Source organism: Mobula birostris, chromosome 1, assembly GCF_030028105.1.
Source record: "Mobula birostris isolate sMobBir1 chromosome 1, sMobBir1.hap1, whole genome shotgun sequence".
NCBI lineage: Eukaryota > Metazoa > Chordata > Chondrichthyes > Myliobatiformes > Myliobatidae > Mobula > Mobula birostris.
In genome coordinates, this window is record NC_092370.1 from 75,714,256 (window position 1) to 75,740,559 (window position 26,304).

General features: G+C 43.3%; 1 protein-coding gene across 2 annotated transcripts in view; it reads left to right on the top strand.

Annotated features, from left to right (window-relative positions):
- LOC140197350 (laminin subunit alpha-3-like) overlaps positions 1-26,304 on the top strand; it is a 320,231-nt gene that overhangs the window by 212,207 nt on the left and 81,720 nt on the right. For both annotated transcript variants that reach the window (XM_072257303.1, XM_072257312.1), the window contains 4 exons: positions 7,200-7,361; positions 9,536-9,637; positions 11,041-11,124; positions 14,100-14,330. In XM_072257303.1, the coding sequence (XP_072113404.1) occupies positions 7,200-7,361; positions 9,536-9,637; positions 11,041-11,124; positions 14,100-14,330 (579 nt within the window). The remainder of the gene's footprint in view (positions 1-7,199; positions 7,362-9,535; positions 9,638-11,040; positions 11,125-14,099; positions 14,331-26,304) is intronic.

Below are 26,304 nucleotides of genomic sequence, written 5' to 3' on the forward strand. Positions count from 1 at the left end.
TTGTGTTTAGTTTTTCATTTATTCTGTTGTATTTCTTTGTTCTATTGTGAATGCCTGCAAGAAATGAATCTCAGGGTAGTATATGATGATATATATGTACTTTGATAAATTTACTTTGAACTTTGAATAAGAAGCTCTAATTTCCCAGTAAACAGAGCAATACAATACAGGAATGCTGACGCTTAAAACTCATGTAATGTGCAAATATAGCTTACACAGGGCAGTGCCCAATTGGCCATAAAGGCCATAAGATATAGGAGTAGAATTAGGTTGTTTTGGCACATTGAGTCTGCTCTGCTATTTCATCATGGGTGATCCATTTTTCTTCTCGGCCCCAATTTCCTTTGTCTCCCTGTATCCTTTATGCCCTGACCAATCAAGAATGTATCAGCTTCTGCCTTAAACATACATAAAGACTTGGCCTCCACAGCTGTCCGTGGCAAAGAATTCCACAGATTCAGCACTCTCTGGCTAAAGAAATTCCTCCTCATCTCCATTCCGAAAAGAAGTTCCATCGCGGGCAGAACCCCTCCCCCATCCACCACCATTGAGAATATCTTCACAAGTCAGTGCCTCAAGAAGGTGGCATCCTTCATTAAGGATCCTCACCATCTGGGGCATACCCTTTTATCATTACTACCATTACTGAGGACATAACCGATACTCAATGATTCAGGAAAGACCCTTCCCTCCACCATCAGATTTCTGAACATTCCATGAACAGGACTTTGTTATTCCTTTTTTCTGCACTATTTATTTATTTTTGTAATTTATAGTAACTTTATGACCTTGGACTCTACTGCTGCCACAAATTTCATGTTCATATGCAGTATAATAAATCTGAATCTGATTCTGATTCAGAGTGTTGATCTGGGAAGAGGTATTATCAGCAAGTGTGTGGATGTGCCATTTCTTGCTGCACAAAAGAAAAATAAATGGCTGTTCAATCAAAGTTCTGGGCCTGTTACTGCAGCAACTGCTGATCTTTAATGCCAGTGCCTTTCTGCTTTTGAATAGAGTATTGAAATAGTTCATAATCTTTTCCACACCCAACCCATTCATCTAGTTTGAAGTTCAGCATCTCAATTTCAGAAATAGATTTATTATTTATCCCACTTGGTCAAAGAGTTGTACGACTCAGAAACAGGCCTTTCATCCCATCGTATCTATGCTAACCTTTTTGCCTATCTACATTAATCCCATTTGCCCACATTAGGTCCATTCAATTTCAAGTTGTGATAGGCATACTTACTTAGGATAATAAATACCAGGAAATTTTGCTTTTTGCAGCAGCAGCAGAGAACAAAAACAAACATGAAATATGTAATGAAATAAATTAACATAAATTATAATAATATATGCCAGCTGGTGGTGTCGTGGCACCTGCACCAGACAGTGGTGCTGGGTTCGAATCCAGGTGGCTCCTTGCACACTTTCCATTCATGCTGGGTTGAGCACTGAGCTGGCAACTGAGCCTTGTCAGAAAACAGATAAATGCTACAGGAACAGCAGGGTTGCTGCCTGATGTTCCACAAGGTGCGGAGAGGAACAACAATACATAACTTACACGACAAAATGAACAAAATAAGCACAACAACACGAGTGCAATTTGTGGGATATATAGTCTGAGGTAATGTTAGGGTTTTTCAAGTTGGTTCCAGAACCTGTTGGCAATGGGGAAGATGTTGTCATTGAACCTTGAGCTGTGGGTCTTCAGGCTCCTCTACTTCCTGCCTGATGGCAACATGGAGAAGAAGGCATAGCATAGATGTTGGGGGGCGGGGGTGTTGGCCTGATGATGGCTGTCACCTTCCTGAGAATTTTGTATGTGTCCTAGACGATGAGGAGAGCTGTACCCATGATGAAATTGGCTGAGTCCAGTACTTTCTGTAGCCTTTTATACTCCTGTGTGTTGGAGTTTCCACACCAGGCCATGACGCAACCAATCAGGATGCTTTCCACTGTACGCTTGTAACATTTGTTAGCGGGTTCACTGATGTGCCACATCTCTTAAAACTTCAAGAAAGAAACTTCTTTTCTGGCGGCTCAATCGTATCACAATTCATTAGCAAAGGCAAATAAAAATAAGATAGGGACAAGTGAAGCAGTCATTGCTGGAGTGACCAGTTTTAGAGTGGGGAGGCTTTGGCTGAACAGGCTTGGGCAAAGTAAGTTTCTACTTCATTCTTTGTCTGTTAGTGCACAGTTCATGCTGCACCGAGCTGCAAAGAACATGTTAAGGAACTGGAGCTATAGATTGATGACCTTCAGCTCATAAGGAAAACTGTGGTGAAAAATAGGAGCTACTGGGAGGTAGTCACGCCTAAGTTGCAGGAGGCAGGTACCTGGATGATTGTCAGGAGAGGGAAAACTAATGGGCATTCAGTGCAGAGTACACAAGTGACCGTTCCCTTCAACAATAAGTCTACCGCTTTGCCCATAAGACCACAAGATACAGGAGCAGAATTAGGCCATTTGGCCCATTGAGTCTGCTCTGCCATTTCATCATGGCTGATCCATGTCCCTCTCAGCCCCAGTCTCCTGCCTTCTCCCCGTAACCCTTCATGCCCTGACTAATCAAGAATCTATCATCTTCTGCCTTAAATATACCCAATAATGTGGCCTCTGCAGTCACAGACTCACCACTCTCTGGCTAAAGAACTTCCTCCTCATCTCTATTCTAAATGGATGTTCCTCAATCCTGAGGCTGTGCCCTCTGGCCTTAGGGGCTCCCTCACCATAGGAAACATCCTCTCCTAATCTACTCTATCGAGGCCTTTCACATCCGATAGGTTTCAATGAGGTCACCCCTCATTCTTCTGAAGCTCAGTGAATACAGGCCTAGAGCAATCAAACACTCCTCAATCCTGTAATCATTTTCATGAACCTGCTTTGAACCCTCTCCAATGTCAGTATATCCTCTCTTAAACAAGGCCCCGAGCAGCTCTCAATACTCCGAGTGAGCCCTCACCAGTGCTGAATAAAGCCTCAATATTACATCTTTGCTTTTATATTCTAGTCCTCTCAAAATGAATGCTAACGTCACATTTGCCTTCCTCACCACTGACTCGACTTGCAAACTATCCCTTAGGGAATCCTGCACGAGGACTCCCAAGTCCCTTTGCACCTCAGATTTTTGAATTTTCTCTCCATTTAGAAAATAGTCTATGCTTCTACCAAAGTACGTGACCGTGCACTTTCCGACACTATATTCCATCTGCCACTGTTTTGCCCATTCTTCTAATCTGTCGAAGTCCTTCTGCAGACTCTCTGCTTCCTCAGCATTACCTGCCCCTCCGCCTATTTTTGTATCATTCACAAACTTGATCACAAAGCCATCAATTTCTTCATCCAGAGCATTGAAATATAACATCGATGATCTGTATACTGTTGGATAGACATCTTACTGGGGGGCTGGAAGTTGCAGCAGCTGGTCTCTGGGACTGAGTCATGCACTGTGTCTTAGAAGGGACGAGGGAAGAAGAGGACTGCAGTAGTGATAGAGAATTCCATAGTTAGAAGAACAGACACGAGATTCTATGGAGGTGAAATAGAAACCCGGATAGTATGTTGCCACCCAGATGCCAGGATAAGGGATGTCTCAGATCAGATCAATGGCATTGTAAAGGGGGAGGGTGAGCAGCCAGAAGTCTTGGTACATATGTATTGTCACCAATGACATAGATAGGAAAAGGGAGGAGGTCCTGAAGGGAGAATTTAAGGAGTTAGGTAGAAAGCTGAAAAGCAAGACCTTCAGGGTAGCAATCTCTGGATTTCTGCCTGTGCCATAAACCAGTGAGGATAATGATAGGATGATTTGGCAGATGAACACATGGCTGTGGAACTGGTGCAGTGGGCAGGGGCTCAGATTTTTGGATCATTGGGATCTCTTCTGTGGAAGGTATGACCTGTATAAAACAGATAGATTACAGCTGAACCTGATATCCTTGTGGTCAGGTTGCTAGAGCTGTTGGGGAGGGTTTAAACTGATCTGGCAGATGTATGGGAATTGGAGTGATAGGACTGAGGGTGGGCAGTTGGTATACAAGTAGATGCGGCTGAGGAAGGACTGGCAGATGTTAGAACAAAATTGCAGTCAGTGGGATGAGTTGCAGTGAAATGGGGACAAAATCGAAAAGAGTGATGAATGCAGGACTGAAGGTGTTATATATGAATGCACACAGTGTATGGAATAAGATAGGTGATCTTGTAGCACAGTTGGAGATTGGCAGGTATAACATTGTGGGCATCTCTGAATCATAATGAAAGAAGGTGATAGCTGGGAGCTTAACATCCAAAGGTACGTATTGTATTGATTGGACAAGCAGATAGACAGAGGGCGGGGTGTCTCTGTTGGTAAGAAATGAAATCAAATCCTTAGAAAGAGATGACATAAGATTAGAAATGCAGAATCCTTATGGGTAGAGTTAAGGAGTTGCAAGGGTGAAAAGACCCTGATAAGAGTTATATATAGACCTCTGAGCAGGCTGCGGACTACAAATTACAAAGGGAGATAGAAAAGGCATGTCAAAAGGGCAATGTCACAATAGTCAGGGGAGATTTCGATATGCAGGTAGATTCAGAAAATCAGGTTGGTGCTGGATCCCAAGAGAGAATTTTTAGAATGCCTACAAGATGGCTTTTTAGAACAGCTTGTGATTGAGCCCACTAGGGGAAAAATTATTCTGGATTGGGTGTTGTTGTGTAGTGAACCAGATTAGGGAGCTAAAGGTAAAGGAATGCTTAGGAGACGGTGATCAGAATATGATCAAATTCACCATAAAATTTGAGAAGGAGAAGCTAAAGTCAGATGTATCAGTATTACAGTGGTTAAAGGAAATTATAGAGGCATGAGAAAGGAGCTTGCCAAAGTTGATTGGAAGGGGACACTAGCAGGGATGATGGCAGAACAAAAATGGCTGAAGTTTCTGCGAGCAATTTGGAAAATGCAGGATAAAAGCATCCCAAAGAAGAGGTAGTGTTCTAAAATAGGATGATGCAACTGTAGCTGACAAAGTCAAGGGCAACATAAAAGCCAAAGAGAGCAAAAATGATGATAGAGCAAAACTTTGTGGGAAGTTAGAGAATTGGGAAGCTTTTAAAAACCAACAGAAGGCAACTATAAAAGTCATAAAGAAGGAAAAGATGAAATTTGAAGATAAGCTAGCTAATAATATCAAAGAAGATACCAAATGTTTTTTTCTCACTCACTCACTCTCTCTCTCTCTCTCTCACACACACACACACACACACACACACACACACACACACACACACAGTTGAGAATAGATATCAGACTACCAGAAAGGTATAATTGGGGGCAATGAAATGGTGGATGAACTGAATACATACTTTGCATCAATCTTCACTGTGGAAGACACTAGCAGTATGCCAGAAGCTCAAGAATGTCAGTAGGCAGAAATGATCGCAGTTGCTATTTCTAGGGAGAAGGTGCTTTGTGAGCTGAAAGATTTGAAGGTAGATAAGACCAGATGGACAACACCATAGTGTTCTGAAAGTGGTAACTGAAGAGATTATGGAAGCATTTATAATGATCTTGCAAGAATCACTAGATTCTGAAATGGTTTCAAAGGACTGGAAAATTGCAAATGTCACTCCACTCTTCAAGAATGGAGGGAAGCAGAAGAAAGGATACTATAGACCAGTTAATCTGACCTCAGTGGTTGGGAAGATGTTGGATTGGATTGTTAAGGATGAGGTTTCAGGGTATTTGGAGGCATATGATAAAATAGGCCAAAGTCGGCATGGTTTCCTTAAGGGAAAACCTCGTTTGATAAATCTGTTGGAATTCTTTGAGAAAATAATGAGCATGATAGACAAAAGGGAATCAATGTATGGAGTGTACTTGGATTTTCAGAAGGTCTTTGACAAAGTGCAATTGAGGCTGCTTAACAAGATAAGAACCCCTGTTATTACAGGAAAGATACCAGCAAAGATAGAGCATTGGCTGATTGGCAAGAGGCAGGAGGATGGAGCATTTTCTGGTTGGCTGCCAGTGACCAGTGGTGTTCCACAGGGGTTGGTGTTGGGACCACTTCTCTTCATGTAATACATCAGTGATTTTGATGACAGAATTGATAGTTTTGTGGCCAAGTTGCGAATGATATGAAGTTAGCTGGAGAGGCGGGTAGTGTTGAGGAAGCAGGGAGATTGCTGAAGGACTTAAACAGATCAGGAAAATGGGTGGAAAAAGTGGCAGATGGAATACAGTGTTGGGAAGTGTATGGTCATGCAGTTTGGTAAAAGGAATAAAAGTGTGGTCTATTCTCTAATTGGGGAGAAAACTCAAAAATCTGAGGTGCAAAGGGAGGTGGGAGGCCTTGTGAGGGATTCTCTAAAGGTTGACTTGCAGATTGAGTCGGTGGTAAAGAAGGTAAATGCAATATTAGCATTCATTGCCAGAGCACTATAACATAAAAGCTGGGATATAATGCTGAGACTTTACAAGTCACTAATGAGGCCTCACTTGACGTCTTGTGAGCAGCTTTGGGCCCCTTTTTAAGAAAGGATGTGCTGACATTGGAGGAGAGGGTTCAAAGGAGGTTCATGAAAATTATTTTGGGATTGAAAGGCTTATCATATGCAGAATGTTTGATGGCTCTGGGCCTATAGTCACTGGAATTCAGAAGAATGAGGGAGGGGATCTCATGAAAACCTATCGAACATTGAAAGGCCTCAATAGAGTGGATGTGAAGAGGACGTTTTCTCTGGGGAGGGTGGAGTCTAGGATGGCCTCAGAATAGAGGGACAACTATTTAGAATGGAATTTGAGGAGGTATTTCTTTAGTCAGAGGGTGGTGAGTTTGTGGAATTCATTGACACAGGCAACTGTGGAAGCCAAGTCACTGGGTGCATTCAAGGCAGAAGTTGATAGGTTCTATATTGGTCAAGACATGAAAGGTTGCAGAGAGAAGGCAAGAGAGTGGAGTTGAGAGGGAGAATGGATCAGCCATGATGAAATCATGGAGCAGACTCGATGGGCCAAATGGCCTATTTCTTTTCCTTAGTCTTATGGAAAGTAAAAACACTGGCATGCTTTTTCTCATTTCCTTCTATTTAAGTGTCTATCTAAATGCCTCTTAGACACAGTGATCGTATCTGGTAACTATGTCCCCTCGGCCCAGACTCTCCCACCAGTGAAAACAGTGTTATTATTTTATGTCTGTACTTCTACGCAGCACATGAAAATGAAGGAGTGGAAATTATTCACGGTGAATAAGCAGAAGATTCCGGTTGTCTATAACCGACGAAGCAACACGGTGGTGGCTGATGTCCAAGAACTACCTGATGTGATCCGTGATTTACACTGGGCAGCTCCAGAGTCCTACCTGGGAGACAAGGTGAGGAAATGCCACAGTGCAGAGATCCATCCTTCAAGAATCAGGCCTTACTTCTCTTTAACCATCTGGCTGCGATCCCCTCTACCCTTCCAAATCCTTTTTAAAACAATTGCCAAATTTTGTTTTAATATGATAGAACATTGAACAGAAACCAACATGTCTGTGTCAAGCACAATGCCAAGTTAAACTAATCGCATATGACTGTCCTTGGACAATATCCATCAATACCCTGCTGTTCATGTGCCTGTCTGAATTCCTCTTAAATGTTGATATTTTATCTGCTTCCACCATCTGCCCTGGGCACCTACCACTCTCTGTGTAAATAAATTAATAAACGAAAAATGCTTTGCCATGTCAATTCCCTTTAATTTTTTCCCCTTTCACTAAAGCTCTGCTGTTTGGTGGTTCACCTTTCCACCCTACCATGCTATGTTGTAGAAACTGAACTTCAGATTAGATTGTGAGAACTAGCGCTTGTAGCAAGAGCTCTGCAAATTTATTAAATGAGCCACCTTTATTTTCTATCATGTTGACCAGCACAAACAACCAATCACTGGAACTAATATCAGAAACTGCAGGAAATGCTCTGCAGATCAGGCAGCATCTGCAGAAAGAGGAGCAGGGCTGACATTGCAGGTCAATAGCCCTTCGTCAGAAGTAGGAAATATTGGAATACAAGCTTGTCTTAGAAAGCATAGCAGGGGGACGGCTGAGGAGATCAAAGGGAATGACTTTGATTGGATGGGACTTGGGGAGACTTAATGGAACATTGGTGGTGGTCTGGGCTGAGGGAGAGAGGGTGGGGTGAAGGATTATCGATCAGAATCTGTCTGCCTGAAGGGGGAGTAAAATAGAAGAAAATGAAGGAAAGAATAAGTATTAACTGTGATGTCCTTAGCTCCATGAAATTGACCACACAAATAGATAGGGTGATAGAAATGTCATATGCAGTGCTTGCCTTCATTGGTTGGAGCACAGAGTATATTGCAACTGTGGCTGGGCTGGGCTACACTTCTTAGAGTATTGCATTCACATTTGAGAACCTCATTATAAGAAGGATATCAAGGTTTTGTCGAGGGTACAGAAAGGGTTCACCAGGATTTTGTCTTGATTAAAGAGTATGGGCTATAAGAAGAGTTTTGACAGACTGTTTTCTCTGGAGCATCAGAGGCTGAGGGGAGAAATAATGAAGGTTTATTCTGTATAATTATGGGAGGCAAAGACGAGATAGATAGAATATTTATCCCAGAGTAGAAATGTCAACCACTACAGGACACGTATTAAGGTGAGAGATGGGAAAGTTTAAAGGACATGTGCAAGACAAGTTTTACACAGAGTGGTGGGGGTCTGAAATAGGCTGCCAGGGGTGGTGGTGGAAGCAGATGCGAAAGTGGCATTTAAGAGGCTGTTTGACCAACACATGAAAATGCAGGGATGGAGGGATATGGATCATGTGCAGGCAGAAGAAATTTCCTTTAATTTGGCATTGTGGGCTAAAGAGCATGCTCGGTGCTGTACTGCTCTACCTTCTGTATTTAAGTGACTCCACTGATGCGACAAGCCTGCCGAGTGTTTCCAACATTTTCTGTTTTATTTTGGACTGTGACCATCCGTAGTCTTTTGCTTTGGAGTCACTAGGCTATGTTGTTGAGACTGGGGGTCTTGAGTTATGAGAAGATTCTGGATGGGCTGGGACTTTTCTCTCTGGAGGCAGAGGGATGACCTGAGAGAAGTTTATAAGATCATGAGGGGCACAGATCAGGTGGATTGTTTTTCTCCCCCACACAGTAGGGGAGTTTAAAGCTAGGGGGGCACAGGTTTAAGGTGAGATGAGAAATATTTAAAAAGGGACCTGAGGGGCAAGGCATTTACTCAGAGGGTGGTGGGTTTATGGAATGAAGTGGGAGAGGAAGGTACAATAACAACATTCATAAGACTTTTGGACAGGTTCATGGATAGGAAAGATGGAGGGATATGGGTCAAACGTAGGCATATGGGACTAGTTCAAATAAGCTATTTGGTTAGCATGAACGGAAAGGGCCCGCTTACATGCTGTATTACTCCATCACTCGAAAACCTGTTCAGTACCATTGATTTCGAGGATTTGTGTCAAATCCCTTTGCCCCCCCCCCCCAGTTCATTCTACTGACTTCATCCTATCTCTTGTTTTGCAGCTCTCGTCATATGGAGGCTTCCTGTCCTACCAAATCAAATCATTTGGCTTACCAAGTGAAGGGATGACTTTACTCAACAAAAGAGCAGATATCCAACTGAGAGTAAGTACAACTCATTCAATAAAATAGAATGTTGGGGATGGACCCTCATCAACGTTCAGAGCATAGAGGAGATACGGTGTATCTTTCATGGTTTTTAGGTCTTAAGCAGTGAATAGCCAGGCTCAGGACTACAGATTCATCTACACAGGACCCAGGTTAAACCTCAGGGAAGATTTGATACACGGAAGAGAAGTGGAGTCAGAGAAACATGCCCTTTGGTCCACTGAGTCCACACCAACCACCATTTTACACCAATCCTGCCTCAGTCCTGTTTTACTCTTCGCACATGCTTATCAACTCCCCCCAGTGCTTAGCCCTCACCTATTAGAGGGAGGTGGATTAAACACAGGCAAATGAGAACAGCTCAGGAAAGCATCTTAGAATGAATGAGTTGGACCAAGGGCTTTTTACAGGGACCAGCTAATGTCCACAAACACTCAGGTCTCTGGAGCTTTGAGGAAGTAACCATGCTCACCACACTGTTGGAGAAGGTGGTTCCTTTGAAGACAGTGCAGAGGAGGCTCACCAGGCTGATTCCTGGTATGGAATGTTTCAGTTATGAGGAGAGACAGGAGATTCCGGGCTTGTATTCCTTTTAGTGAAGGAGGCCGAGGAGGAGCCTGATAGACTTCAACAAATTATAAGGGGCATAGATTGAGAGGACAGCAGGAAACTTCTCTCCACGGCAGAATGTCTGAAACTGAACAGCATGGATTCAGGGTGAAGATTAGAGGGTTGGAGGTGGTGAGAGGGGATCAACAGAAGAATTTTCTCATCCAGAGGATACTTAGAATCAGGAACAGTCTGGTCTGAGAAGATGGTGGAAGAACAGAATGTCACATTTAAGGAATATTCAGACAGACATTTGAATCAACAGGACATGGAAAACGACAGACCAGGTGCTGACACACGGTACCAAGCAGTTAGCATGGATGTGGTGGGTCAAGGAGTCTGTTTCTGTGCCACACTGGTATAGATAGCCAAACGAGTTGGTGTGAACATGGTAGGCCAAAGAGCCGGATGCTGTGCTATGTGACTCTGACCAAGATGGAGAAGAGCTTTTCTCCACCTCACTGGGGGGAGCACAGTGCCGAAGTTACCATGAGAATCTGTAGCTGTTAGTTACATTTCAAGCTTGGAAAAGTAATGAACTACCCTGCACGGCACTGATGACCTCACTGAGATCCAGAAAAGATCCTCGTACAAAATCCCCACCATCACACATTGTGGAGGTGAAAATTTAGAGCTTCAGGAGTTCTGGTTCCCTCCAAATCTGCGGAGCTGAGAATCGCTGGAGAGATGTGTATGGTGTCCTGAAACTGAGCATTAACAAGCAATATGTATTGATTGTCAGGAGAGAAAGAGTTGTTTGGCCTGGTAAATGGAGATATTTTCTTTTCAAGGGTGAACAGATGACTGTTGTCTACTTTGATCCAAAGAGCCCAGCCCCGGATCGAGTTTATCAGGGACGGGTGCAGCTTCTGGAGGTAAGTGTGGATAACTGGTTATGTTATGTTGATTAATTGGAGGAGATCTAGATGTTTCAGTACATGAATGAGCTGGTCTTTACTATGAAGGGACTATATTTTAAGGACAGGGAGATTTAGTTCCAGTTGTACAGGATGTGTGGGAGGCCATTCTGGGAATACTAGTAATGGAAGCAGAACAGAGAAGATTCACCACGATAACTGCAGACCTGAATGGGTTGTCCTTTCAAGAGAGACTGGACAATATGGATATGTTTTCCTGGGGGTTTAGAAGAATGAGAGGAACCTTATTTGAACATAGGTTAAGCCAATCGCTTAGGGCATAGGCCAACGTCAGCAGATCGCCAGAGTCTTCTACTCTGAGCCAGTCTTTCAAGTAGTTCCCAGCTGTAGCCATGATTGAAAATCTTCCCTCTCCCAGCTTCTGCTGGCATTTCTGTAGCTCTGGGGTTTTATAGGATGGGGTTGCTAGACCCATGTCCAAGCTTCCTCCTTTCACAGCCAGGCTTGGAGTGATCCATAAACATATGGATGAATTTTAAGTACTTGGAGTATTGTGAGCAATCTTGGGCCCCTTATCTAAGAAAGGATGTGCTGGCATTGGAGAGGGTCCAGAGGAGATTCATGAGAATGATCCCAGGAATGAAAGTGTTAACATACAAAGAGTGTTTGATAGCTCTGGGCCTGTACTCACTGGTGTTCAGAAGAACCAGTGGGAATCTCGTTAATATTGAAAGACCTGGATAGAGTGGATGCAGAAAGGATGTTGGAGTGGAGAATCTACCAGAAGGCACAACCTCAGAATAGAAGGATGTCCCTTTAGGACAGAGATGAGGTGGAATTTCTTTAGCCAGAGGGTGGTGAATCTGTAGAATACATTGCCACAGATGACAGTGGAGATCAAGTCTTTGGGTATGAGTGGAGCTTGATAGGTTCTTGATTAGTAAAGGTGTCAAGGGTTGCAAGGAGAAGGCAGGAGAATGCGGTTGAGAGATATAATAAATCAGCCATGATAGAATGGCAGAGTAGACTCACTGGGCTGAATAGCCTAATTCTGCTCCTATGTCTTATGGTCTAATGGTGTAAGGGGTAGATGTTTTGTTTCCACCAGTGGGAGATTCATGAACAAGGGAACATAATTTAAAAAATGGGGGGTGGGGGGGCTGTAATTTAGAACTGAGATGTGTTGGGATTGTGATTAAAGTCACCAAAAGTCACTGAAGCTGGTGATGTAGAAAGTCTTTATTCATCATGACGAGCTGGCATTCTCTTGGTAGAGTCCCACCCCGTTAAAATAAATCACATTTTTATACCCTAAGATCAAAGATAACAGTAGGTGATTCAATACAGTTTTAATAATTGTAACGACATCATTTACTTCAATATTTTGACAGTACTTCCTTTAAATTACATATCTACAGTGGGAGACGCTCTGAGTGTTTAAACGTCCCTGCTGAAACTAATCTACACAAATATTCTAAAAACTTCTGAAGGCTGAGCCAGACGCCCAAGATTAGTGTTTGTGGGAACCAAGTCTCTGAATACACAATAGATCAGCTGTTGATTACATCTATACCTGTGACTATGCTTGATATCATAATTGACAATATCATTTTGGACTGCTAGCTTGAACTCAAGTCACAATGGTGCAAATAACTTAGCCATGTTCCCTGGTTTGATGCATGCCAGTTAACACAAACCCATTGTCGTAACAGTTGGCTGATGCATTTGTGAACGTCTCATGGTCACCATTTTGTAAACTATATCTCTTAGTCAATGGGCCAGTCTGTGCTTTCAGCTTCAATTTACTGAATGCAATTTACAACTTACATCCAGAACTGAAGACTGGTTCTTGTTTGATTTAGTATCTGGTTACTCCATAACTCAAGAATACTCCCTAACAAGGTACATAGAAAGTTCTTCTGTCAGGGAGAGTGATTCTCTGACCTGAGGGTGATGGAGGCCAGATCATTAAAATAGTTAAGGTGGAGATTGACAAATATTTGGAATGTCAAGGATTTGATGGTGATGGGGAAGCAGCATAGAAAAGGAAATAAGGCTTAGGGCAGGTTTGAAGGACAGAGTGGTGTACTCCTGCTCGTATTTTCTTCTGTTCTTGTGACTTACTGATGATACTCATGTAATTGGCCACCACCATGCAAAGGTTGAGTCTGGGACCAGGCTGTCCAGCCTCTGGGTCTTTGTCAGTGTCTCTCTTACATTTCCCCCCACTCCTTCTCTGCAACCCCATTCTCTCTGACACATCCTGGAGTTGATCTCAGCTCCTTTCCCTTTCTCAGCACACACTAGAATGGACAGGTGTAGGCCATTCAGCCCTTCATAGCTGCTGATCCACTCAATAAGATCTACCTCAGTGAGATGTTCCTCCATCAACCCCATGTTCTTTGATTCCCATAACATCCAATCTTTCTCTAAACACCATAATAAAATAATCAATAAGCAATTACCAATCTGATTGTTCAAAACTCCTGATGGATTGACCTCTGGTTTACCAGTTCAGGTTTCCTGCATTTGCTTTTTTAACTCACCAGGGCTTCATTTCCACTCGCACTCCATTCCATATATGCTCCGTGGGATCCCAATCCCACACTCTGTATAAATTCCAACTGTACCTGAAGCTGGTGGTGTGGAACATCAGGCTTCTGTAACTCCTGCCTGATGGTGGCTGTGAGAAGATGGCCCAGATCCGGTGGGGATCTTTGGTGATGGATGTTGACTTTTTGTGGCAGCACCTCCTGTAGATACTTACCAATGATGAGAAGGGATGTATTAGGTTCCTTCTTACTTCCAACGCTCCTCAGGCCTTCTTTGCTCCAGAGGAGAAAACCTCAGCCTGTCAATTTTAGCATTTCAGTCCTAATATCAACATTGTAAAAAAAACTTCATGTGAAACCAGCTGAAACTACTTGCAGTTGAACCATGAGTGAATTGGGGTTTGTCTGTTATGTCTACAGGATAATTTCAAGCACGCTGTGATCAACACCCCAGTGTCCAGGGAGAACTTCATGCTGTTGCTCAGCAACCTGGAAGGTCTTCAGATCCGAGCTCTGTACTTCTCCCAGACGCAGCGCCTCTCACTTGGATCTGTGCAACTGGAGGAAGCCTCTCTCTCTGGGGCAGGAAACCCAGCCACCAATGTGGAAGTGTGCACCTGTCCCCCCAACTACTCAGGTGACTCCTGTCAGGTAAGACCTACCCAAAACTGAAGTTCACCTTCTTTGCGATGTGCACCCAGCTGGTTTAAAATATCTTTTGATGTTGCTTGTGTTTTGTTTAAAAGTAGTGTGTCCTTTGCTAATTGAATGGTTTGCCTTCATAAGTTGTTTAAAATTCCACTGTGCCTGATTCTTAACCATACAAAGAAGTTTTCTTCAAATGTGTAAGAGAGGAGCAGTTCATTCTTCTTGAATACAACTTGCTGCGTTGTTGATAGTCATAGAGCAATACAGCATGTGTACAGGCCCTGTGGCCCAACCAGTTCATGCTGACCCAGCTAGTCCCAGTTTCCTACCTTCAGCCCATATCCATTAATGTCCTGTCCCTCTCTGTACCTGTCCTACTACTTCCTCTGGCAGCTCATGAGATATACTCACCACCCTCTGTGTGAAAAAACATGCTCCTCAGGTCCCTTTTAAGTTCTCTGTCTCTGACTCCCATCACCTGGAGGAAGACTGCTACCTTATCTGTGCCTCTTAAAATTTTAAACAGTTCTATAAGGTTGCCTCTCATTCTCGAAAGAATTAAGACCTAGCCAGGCATCTTCTCCCTGTAACTCAGGCCCTCTAATCCTGGCAACGTGTTTAACCACCTCTTTCCTATAACAGGATGACAAATTGTGCACAGTACTCCCAATTCTATGAAGTGCCTGAGCAACACACACAAAATGCTGGAGGAATTCAGTAAGTCAGGCAACATCTCTGGAGGGAAGTGAACAGTCGAGAGCTTGGCCTGAAACCTTGACCATTCGTTTCCTTCCATAGATGCTGTCTGATCCAGCATTTTGTGTGGATTGCTCAGGATTTCCAGCATCCGTGGAATCTTTTGTCCCTCCACAATTGTACCTTATTCTTTATCTCTGACTTGTAAAGTCAGTGGATTTATCAGCAAATCGTAAAATATATAAACTGTCTCAAATAACTTTTGTTCCTGTTCTTGACGTAATAAGTCATTGGCTCGACATTTTTATTGTTGGTTATGCACATGCAGGCCCAATCTGCCTATTACCGTCACTGTTTTAATCAATATAAAGCTGGCATTTGTGGCACCTCCTGTGTCCCTCTGTGGCTGTTTCATAGTTTACACGTTTATTGGTGGTAGTCCTCAAATCTCGTGGACTAATCTCAAATTTCTTAGACTATTTTTATTTCGTTTCAACTCTTCTGAGTGCACCTTAACGGTATCAGTTCCACCAGAATGCTTAGGGAGCAGGAGAGGGGAAATTTAGCAGCTGGTGACATCGCATTGCAAATTATAGGGGATGATGCATAGATTATGGAATCTGTGATGATATTGTGTACCCATTCCAGAGTCTTAGTTGTTTTGTGGCAACAGTACAGTGCAAGACATAAAATCTCTATAAGTTATAAAAAGTAAATATGTAAATAGTGCAGAAGAGGAATAGCGAGGTAGTGTTATTGGGCTCATGGACTGTTTGGAAATGTGATGACAGATGGGTGGACATCTGTGTCTAAAAGCCCTGTGCATTCGGGCTGAGACTAAAAACCCTGTGCATTCGGGCTGAGTCTAAAAACCCTGTGCATTTGGGCCGAGTCTAAAAACCCTGTGCATTCGGGCCGAGTCTAAAAACCCTGTGCATTGTGGCTGAGACTAAAAACCCTGTGCATTCGGGCCGAGTCTAAAAACCCTGTGCATTCGGGCCGAGTCTAAAAACCCTGTGCATTCGGGCCGAGTCTAAAAACCCTGTGCTTTCGGGCCGAGTCTAAAAACCCTGTGCATTGTGGCTGAGACTAAAAACCCTGTGCATTGTGGCTGAGTCTAAAAACCCTGTGCATTCGGGCCGAGTCTAAAAACCCTGTGCATTGTGGCTGAGTCTAAAAACCCTGTGCACTCGGGCCGAGTCTAAAAACCCTGTGCATTCGGGCCGAGTCTAAAAACCCTGTGCATTCGGGCCGAGTCTAAAAACCCTGTGCATTGTGGCTGAGACTAAAAACCCTGTGCATTGTGGCTGAGTCTAAAAACCCTGTGCATTCGGGCCGAGTCTAAAAATCCTGTGCATTGTGGCTGAGTCTAAAAACCCTGTGCATTGTGGCTGAGTCTAAAAACCCTGTGCATTGTGGCTGAGACTAAAAACCCTGTGCATTCGGGCCGAGTCTAAAAACCCTGTGCATTCGGGCCGAGTCTAAAAACCCTGTGCATTCGGGCCGAGTCTAAAAACCCTGTGCATTCGGGCCGAGTCTAGAACCCCTGTGCATTGGAGGCGCTGTACCAGGTTGTGCTCCAACCAGCCAGAATGCTCTCCAGCATACGTCGGTAGAGTCTTTGGTGGCATGTCTACATTCCAGGGAGATTATACTATATCAACCTATAATACAAAGAGTAATTTACTCCACCACTTCAGTCTCTTTTTCTGTAGGTTTTTAAACTATTAACAATCACTATTTCAAGTGGGAGGACACCTCTTCCATCCAAGGGAGAGATTCTTCTAGCTAACGAAGCAGAGAAGAAAGGTCTCAGCCTGAAAAGTTGTCTGTTTATTCTCCTCCATAGATGCTGCCTGACCTATTGAGTTCCTCCAGCATTTTGTACATGTTCCTGATGATTGGATACAGTTATATTCTTAATTGAAGCATGTTTATTTCTGAGAAATATTTCTTGAATTAAGTTTATAAATTACAAATGATTTCCAAAACACAAGTATATTTCTTATGAACTAGGGAGACATACGGACAAAGAAGTCCCTGTCAGAGAAAGACACTTCTGGAGAGTGATCCTTCATGAACTGATGCTGAGGAGTGATTCTATGTCTTGATTTCTGTAACTCTTTCCCATCTTTGCTGCCTTCTAATATTTATATCATTTGTTTTAACAACTTGGCATCACCTGTTTGGGACGTTTCTCAGATACATTGATCAGGTCAGGTGGATGGAATATCTACTTGGGCAAATTTAGACTCTACTGATTCTTTTGATTATTTCAAGCAGTTAGAAGATTAACAAGCATCTTAAACTTTGGCCAGTTTCTGCTATAAAGCTGAGGTTAGCAATAAGCCTTGTTGACCTGAAAGTAAGTTCATCACAAAGCTGGAACTGAGGGTTGGCACACCAATCTCCTTTCAACACCTTCTTTCTTTGGAGAAATGCAGCCTTGGCTATCCAAGTGTCCTGTGGTTAAATTAGATTACATTGGTTTATTATTGTCACAGTACCAAGGTACAGTGAAAAGCTTTGTTTCTGTATGCCATCCGTGCAGATCACTTCATCACGATGAGGTAGTGCAAGGGGAATGTAATAACATCGCAGAAATAAGGTGTAACAGTTACAGACAATAAAGTGCGAGATCATAAAGAGGTAGATTGTGAGGCGAAGAGTCCATCTTTTCATACTAGGAGACCATTCAATTGTGGCATGCTGAGCTGTGTCCTTCAAACTCGGGAGAGCCTGTTCTGGGCAGTATTTCCCAAAGGAATCACTGCTCACTAGCCATGCCAGGGAAGGGAAACTCCAGACTGACGCAGACCCACAATGAACCAGATGTTAGCACATCTGTCCCTGCATGTCTCTCCCTGTGACCCCTTCCACAAGTAGATGAGAACCAAAATAGGGAAGGGGAAGAACAAGTGATTCAGTCATATATTTTTAATGTTTTTGTTTCTAATTGTTTTAATTATTTCCTAATCATAGAGCCCAAAGAGTAATAAGGAATCAGAAACTCGTCCACGCAGGCTAAGATTCCCATCTAAGCTGGTTTCATTTCCTTGTGTTTGGCCTATATCCATTTAAACCTCTCCTATCCAAATAGCTTTTAAATCTTATTCTATCTGTCTCAGCTACTACATCTTCCACCTATCCCCTCCCTGTTTCTTACTTCATCCCTCCCCCCACCCAACCATTTCCCCCTCACCCGGTCTGACCCATCACCTACCAGCTTGTACTCCTCTCTCCCCCCCCTCACTATTCTGGCTTGTGCCTCATTCCTCTCCAGTCCTGATGAAGGGTCTCGGCCCAAAATGTTGACTGTGTATTTCCTTCCATACATGCTGCCTGACTTGCAGACTCCCTCCTGCATATTGTGTATATTAGAGTCATTGTGTTGTTCAAGATTCAGATTCAGATTTACTTATCACATGTACTTCGAAACACACTATGAATGTTTCTAGCATCTGCAAAATCTCCTGTGTTTTCGATTAGAATATAGTATGTTCCTTTTTTTTTAAATGTTATTTTGCAGTTGTTTAAGTCCCTGGAGAGGCTACATTTGGAGTACAGTTTTGGTCACCCTGTTATAGGAAAGACATAATTAAGCTGGAAAGAGTGCAGAAAAGACTTACAAGGATGTTACCAGCACTCAAGAGCCAAAGATATAAGGAGAAGTTGGCCAGACTGGGTCTTTATTTCTTAGAGCGTAGGAGAATAAGGGGCGACATTATAGACTATTTAAAATTAGTGTTGAGTATATGGAAGGAGCTGCCATAGGTAGTGGATGTTGCAGGTACAACATAATTTAAGAATTACAAGTATAATTTAAGAAGTCTGGATAAGCATATAGAGAGGCAGGGTTGTTGGGATATGGGTCAAACAGAGGAAATTGGGACTAGCTGGGTGAGCAATGTGGTTGGCATGGACTTGTTGAGCCGAAGGGTCTGAATCCATGCTGTATTGCTCTACAACTCAATAATTACTATTTCTATTCCATTAAATTGAGTTCACCAACAATGTACAAAGTAGAGAAGAATTAAACATTGAAAAGCAAAAACTGCAGACACTGAAAATAGAACACAGAACATAAAATGTAGAACGTGGAACGTAAAACTGCGTAGCACAGGAACTGGCCCTTCAGCTCACTGTATTTGTGCTGAATAAAACTAATCCCATCTGCCTGCATGTTATCTTTTTCCTCCTCCCCCTCCATTCCCTGGATATTCATGTGTCCCTCTAAATACCTGTTAAATGCCACTATTACATCCACTTCCACCACCACCCCAGGCAACCCATTCCAGGCACTTTATATAAAAAAATACTTGCCCCACACAACTCCTTTAAAGTTTCCCCCTTTCACCTTAAGTGCATGCAACCTAATACTTGTTGTTCCTATCCTGGAAGAAAAACTGACTGCCCATTTTATCCACACGTCTCATAATTTTATAAGCTTTTATCAAATCTCCCCAGTCTCTGATGTTTCAGGGAGAACAATGCACATTTTTCTGACTTCTCCATATAGCTCATACCACATAACCCAAGCAACTTTGTGTTGAATTTTTTCTGCCCCCTCTCCAAAGCCTTCACGTCCTCTTGTAATGGGTTGACCAGAATTGCAAGCAGCAGTGACACTGACATGTGAAATAAAAACAGAAAATGTTGGAAAGTTCAACAGATCAGGTAGCATCTGAGGAAAACGAGACAGTTAATGTTTGAGATGATTACCTTAAATCAGGACTAGAACGACTAGAATTCAGTGTCGATAATTGATGACTGCAGATGCTGGAAGTAACACGTCAAGGAGCTGAGGAGCTCAGCAGGTCAGACTGGGAGCAATGGCATCTTCTTTCCCTGGAAGAAATCCTCCACTAAGGCTCAGATGCTGGGTGTTGATAGTTTTTACCACTTTCAGTTCAACTCCAAGAGATCTCTGACAACAATTTAACACGGACAGCTGTGGGAGTGTAGGAGTTCCCACACTGAGAGGTACAAAGTGAGAGTGCTGTAACAGTTGCCCAATTGTTTGAAATTTTGGGAAGATAAGTTGCAGACTGAAGACGTGAATCACTGGGTGTAAGCTCCAGTTTACACTTGAAGCGAGGAGCAGGCAAGTATATCGCTCTGAGGTCTCATTGTAAAATGGCTGTGGCACAGCAGGAGGCCATTCATCCCACTGGGTCTCTGCTGGCTCTGTCCTATTCCTCTGCTATTTCCCCACATCTCTGTGAATTATTCTCTCACCAGAGCCACCCCAGTTCCCTTCTGAAAGCTTGTATTGGACTTATTTCCATTCCCCCCCCCCCTACAGACAGTGAGTTGCAAAACAATGACCTCATGCTCCCAATATTCCAGCTGTATCTAGGCCAGTGTTTTATACAAGGTCAATACAAGCTCCCTGTATCTGTACCTTGACAATTGCCCCTTTATCAGATTTTGTGACAGCACATTTGGGGTAATAGCACAGCTGGGAGAGGAGTAGCAGCAAATCTGGGATTGAGGTAACAGCCCATCTGGGAGAGGCCATTCAGCCCACTGAGTCTGTGCTGGCTCACAGGTCAATCCCAATTCACATTAATTTTTCCTGTCACCTATTTAAGTCAAAGTCAAATATAAATTGGTCTAATGTCATGTGAAAAAAGTTACAGTGAAAACACTTTTCTTGCATAGTGTTCATACAGGTCAATTCATTCCAACAGTGCATTGAAGTAGTACAAGGGGAAACAATAACAGAATGCAGAATAAAGTGTTACAGAGAAAGATCAGTGCCAGCAAACAATATGGTGTAAAGGCCATAATGAGGTATATTGTGAGGTCAATAGTACATCTTATACTAGGGAACTATTCATTCATCTTCTAACAACGGGATAGAAGCTGTCCTTGAGCCTGAAGGTACGTAGTTTAAGGCCAATTTATACTTGTGCGTCAAATCGATGCCGTAGGTACAGCGTAGCCATGTAACCTACACTGTACCCTACGCCGTAACCTGACGTGCACCTCCCCAAAAATGTAACTACGCGTCATGGCGACGCAGACCGCAACAACTGTGATTGGTCCACTTGGTAACATTGCATTTCCTCCTTCGCTGTACTAGCTTCCCATTCAGCGACTGAAGGGCGGGGAAGGAACTCTGGCTGCAATTATCCGAAATTATGGAGGACCCCGTGCTTGACGCCAGTTTGTAGCTAGCTGCTACAGCCTGTCGACTTCCACCTAAAGCTAAAACTCAAATGGTGATTGCCAGTCTCTGAGTATACTGTGCGTACACTGATGCAAAATAAATTGTTGGAGACGATGAGCCAAATCGTCAAATCTACCTGCCAACATCCGAAAATATTTGAAATGCATTTCCTCATCCATGTCTCTCAGTGGCCGGACAAGCCTTCAGTTTCAGTCCCCATTGTTTGAAGTTAGAGTTTCTTCATGTTAAGTTTCAACACGAAGAAACTCAACACAGTGGCATAGAAACCCCACCGCCAACTAGCGTTTTGGCGGTGAATTGCAGGGCGACGCAAACACACCAACACACAAGTATAAATACTCACAACGGCGTAGCCCACTTGTGTAGGCTACGGCGTAAGCTAGTACGCACAAGTATAAATCAGCCTTAAGGCTTTTGCATTTCTCCCCAATTCCTGACATATTCACAAGTACAGTGTGCTACAGGTATTTGTAGTAGCAGCGTCACTGGCACACACCTGTAGGTACAGACAATACACGGGATATCAATTATGCAGTCATTGTACAAGACAATGAAGGAAAAACTGTGTAAAACAAGACATTGGCCATAGCCTTTTACACAGCTATGTGTTAAGGAAATTAAATCTGCTTATTCAGTGTCTGCTTTAATATTAGACATATCTCAGTTACAGAATTGTACAGTTGGACATTCAGGCCCTTGACTCTCAATAGCTCTCCGTGAGAACAAGCCAGTTACTTCCCCCATAGTCCTTGGTATTTTCCACTCCAGCTGTCCATCTTTTTGAAATTAATGATTGAAAAAGCATTTCAGGATGTATATTGTATACATTTCTCTGACATTAAATGCACCTATTGAACTGCTTCTGTCACCCTTTCAGGCAGTGAATTCAAGATATCTGCTGTCTGAAAATGTTTTCAAGTCCAGTCGAGTTTATTGTCACATGCACAAGTGCCTGAGTCGAGGGAGTAGTAGATGAGGTACAGGCACAGTGTAAAACCTGCCTGCAGCAGCATCGTGGGCACAGAAGTAAAAACCACTCACAGTATATAAATTATACGTAAACAAACTGTACAAGACTGTGAAGAGAGAGAAACAATGACTGTAAAAGCAGGATATTAGTGCGAAAGAGAGGCACAATCAGAGACGAGTTCATGGTAGTGCAAGTGGTGATCTGTAGTGTTCCGTGCAGAGGTAATGATTAGGATTGTGCAGGTCAGTTCAAGAATGCATAGGTTGAAGGGAAGTAGCTGTTCCTGAGCCTAGTGGTGTGGGACTTCAGATGTCTACAACTCCAGCCGAACAATATATGTGAAAAAATCATATGACCTAGATGGTGGGGATCCTTGTTGACAGATATGACCTCCTTGAGGTGGTGCCTCTTGTGGATGCTGTCTTTGGTGGGAAGGGCTGTGCCTGTGATGGACCAGGTTGTCTCTGCATTTCTGTGTTGCCCCTAGATTCACTCACCTGCACTAAGTACAATTTACAGCAGACAACTAACTTAGCAAGCCACATGTTTTAGGATGTGGAGGGAAACCAGAGCACTTGGGTGGTGGGGGGGAACCAATGTGGACACAGGGAGAATGTGCAGACTCTAGACAGACAGTGCCAGAGCTCAGGATTGAGCCTGGGTCTCTGGAATCGAGAGTTGTGCTGCAATTTTGCTCAGCTTCTGTTATAATATTCATTGAGGGCAAGAAAGTGTATCCAAATATTGGTGGTGTGATGGGCAATCTTAGAGACACTGAGGAATGGGAGATGACCAACATCCTGTAAAGCCTGCTCCATTGAATTAGATCACAGCTGAACCATTATCGCAGGTCCATGTGCCTGTCCAGTCCCTGAATCCTCAATTTACTTAGCATCCAGAAAAATGGGTTTACCAGCCTTGGGGTTGAATGTTCTCGATACAGGGGCAAAAGAGGAAGACTTCCAAAGATTCACAACTGAAAGAAAGTGAATGAGGAGGTGGTGAAAATGACTGGACGCTTACATAGATACTAAAGTAGTCCCATTGTCTGAGGAGAGGAGTTATGCTGCATAGGAATGAGCCCTTCAGCCCAACTTGTCCATACTGACCAAGGTACCTTCCTGAGTTGGTCCTGTTTGCAGACATAAGAGGCTGCAGATGCTGGAATCTGGAGTAGCACATAAAACCCTGGAGGAACCCAGCAGGTCAGGCAGCATCCGTGGACAGAAATTTCGTGTCTAGACCCTTCCTCTGGACAGGTTGTCTCATCTGCCTATGTTTGGCTCACATCCCTCTAAACTTCTCCTATCCCTGTACCTGTTCATGTGCCTTTTAATTACTGTAATTGTAACCACTTACTCAGGCAGCTTGTTACAATACCCTTTAACATCTGTGTTAAAAGACACCCTTTAAATCTTTCCCCACACTCCTTAAACCTATGCCCTCCAGTTTTAGACTTTCCTAGCCTGGGCCCCTCATAATTTTATGAACTTCTGTAAGGTCATCCCTCAGGCTCCTGCACTCAGTGAAACCACTGCAGCCTATTCAGTTTCTCCCATTATAACCACCCAGTCCTCAACAACCTCAGTGTGAATCTTTTCTACACCCTCTCTAACTTAACGATATCCTTCCTACAGTTGGATGACGAGAGCCGCATGCAAGGAGAGAGAAACTGAATTAGCATCTCAGCTTAAATATATTCCAGTTCTGACTAAAGGCTGATTGTTGAAACTCAACACGAAGAAACTCAAACTTCAAACAATGGCGACTGAAACTGAAGGAGGGTGAATTTTCTGTGCTTGTCCAGCCACTGAGAGACATGGACGAGGAAATGCATTTCAAATATTTTCGGATGTTGGCAGGTAGATTTGACGATTTGGTTCATCGTTCCAATGATTTATTTTGCATCAGTGTACGCACAGTATACTCAGGCTGGCAATCACCATTCGAGTTTTAGCTTCAGGTAGAAGTCAACAAGCTGTAGCAGCTAGCTACAAACTGGCGTCAAGCACAGGGGCCTCCATAATTTTGGAGGTCTGTAAAGCTTTATGGAAAGTATTGCAGCCAGAGTTCCTTCCCTGCCCTTCAGTCGCCCAATGGCAAACTATTGCAGCGTAGGAGGAAATGCGATGCTACCAAGTGGACCAATCACAGTTGTTGTGGTCTGCGTCGTCAGGACGCGTAGTTCCATTTTGGGAGAGGTACGCATTAGGATTCGGCGTAAAGTACAGCGTAGGGTACGCTGTACCTACGTACATTTGTATACATCAACCTTAAGGAATTTCACCCTGAAGCACTAACTCCACATATACTGCTTGACCAGCTAAGTGTTTCCAGCATTTTCTACCTTTGTACTGTCAGAGTCTGTTGTTATTAAGAAGATTGTTCCTCCTTCAGTAACCTTATGCTAAGAGCTTCTTTCGAGTTTGAGCCCTTGTAGCCTGCTTTGGCATTTTAAGGAAGTTCTGTTTTGTGGAGCAGTATAATAGTTGCTCCTGTTAAATATTCACCTTTGGACCTGTTGCACACCCTATGTTACTGATTACTGTGCGAACATCGTTCCTCACAACTGGTTTAATGTTGTTACAAAACACACAGTAACAAATGCTTTTGCAGATTCCTTCATTGGAATTTTGACCTCAGAAAACAAATGGAAAGTTGTGCACGAATTGTAAGGCCTGCTGGAACAGCCCTCAAAAACTCCTGTCTGCAGGCTGTGCAGAGTCATTTGAAAATCTAGAATTGCTCATTACAGGAATGTCTGGATGTATCAACCAGAAATTGGCCAATGTCTTGGCCTGGAGCCACAACATTTTTTTTGAAGTGCCTTTGTCTTTAGTTAGTTTTAGTAACCCAGCTTTACTTGGACAACCGCCCTCTTTAAAATTTGCGTAAACATTGAGGGAAGGAGGATTGGAATCTGGAGCACAGGAGCTGGCTTGTACCACAGCTATATTTACTACTGGATGTTGTGTTGCCACACTGTCCACCCCTGGGTCTGGAGGTTGTTGTTTCAAGCCACACTCAGTCATAGTACAGAAACAGTCCTTTCAGCCCATCATGTCCATGCTGACCACCTTGTCACTATACACTAATCTCATTTGCTCTTGTTAGGACTGCCCCTTGTCTGTTATTTAAGAGTCTATCCAAATATCTCTGAAACATAGCAATTGCATCTGAATCCACCACTGCATGCCAATGAGTTCCAGATTTCAGCCAATCTTTGGAGGCTAGTTGGAAGGTGATAGGTGAAGCCAAGTGGGTGGAAAAGGTCAAGGGCTGGAGAAGAGGGAATCTGATAGGAGAGGAGGGTGGACCATAAAACAAAGGGAAGGAGGAGAGGACCTAGGGGGATGTAATAGGCAGGTGAGAAGAGATAAAAGTTCAGTAGGGAATAGAAGAAGTGGGGAGGGGTGGAATCTGTTTATTGGAAAGAGAAATCAATATTCATGCCACAAGTTGGAGACTACCCAGGGTTGCTTCTTCACCCTGAGGATGGCCTCATCTTGGCACAAGGGAAGGTCTTGGACTGACATGTCGGAATGGGAATGGGAATCGGAATTAAAATGTTTGGCCACCAGGAGTCCCTCTTGTGGTAGATGGTGCGGAGGCCAATTTGCCAAAAGCTTTATTTATGACCCTATCTACAAACGTGTGATGCCACTTTTAATGAATTATGTACCTGTATTCCCAGATCCCTTTGTTCTACCATACTCCTCAGTGCCCTACTGTTCACTGTGTAATACCTACCCTGGTTGGTCCTACCGAAGTGCAAAACCTTGCACGTCTGTTTTAAATTCTATCTGCCATTTTGCAGCCCATTCATTTTGTCTTACCTCCATCAACTTTCCTGGTAACATTTTCAAAAAACTGTATAAGATTGGTTAGATATAACCTACCATGCAAAAGCCACATTGGCTATCCCTGTCTATCCAAATACTTATATATCCGGTCCTTTCGAATACCTTCCAATAACTTGCCCACCATAGACTGAAAGAAGCTGCAAATGGATGCCCTTCTTGTAGGTGTTGTCGTCAGGGCCACTGGAGGTCCCCCTGCCTTCCCACATCCCGCAAGAGGAGCATTCTACTGTCTTGCCTGACATTCCCACTGGT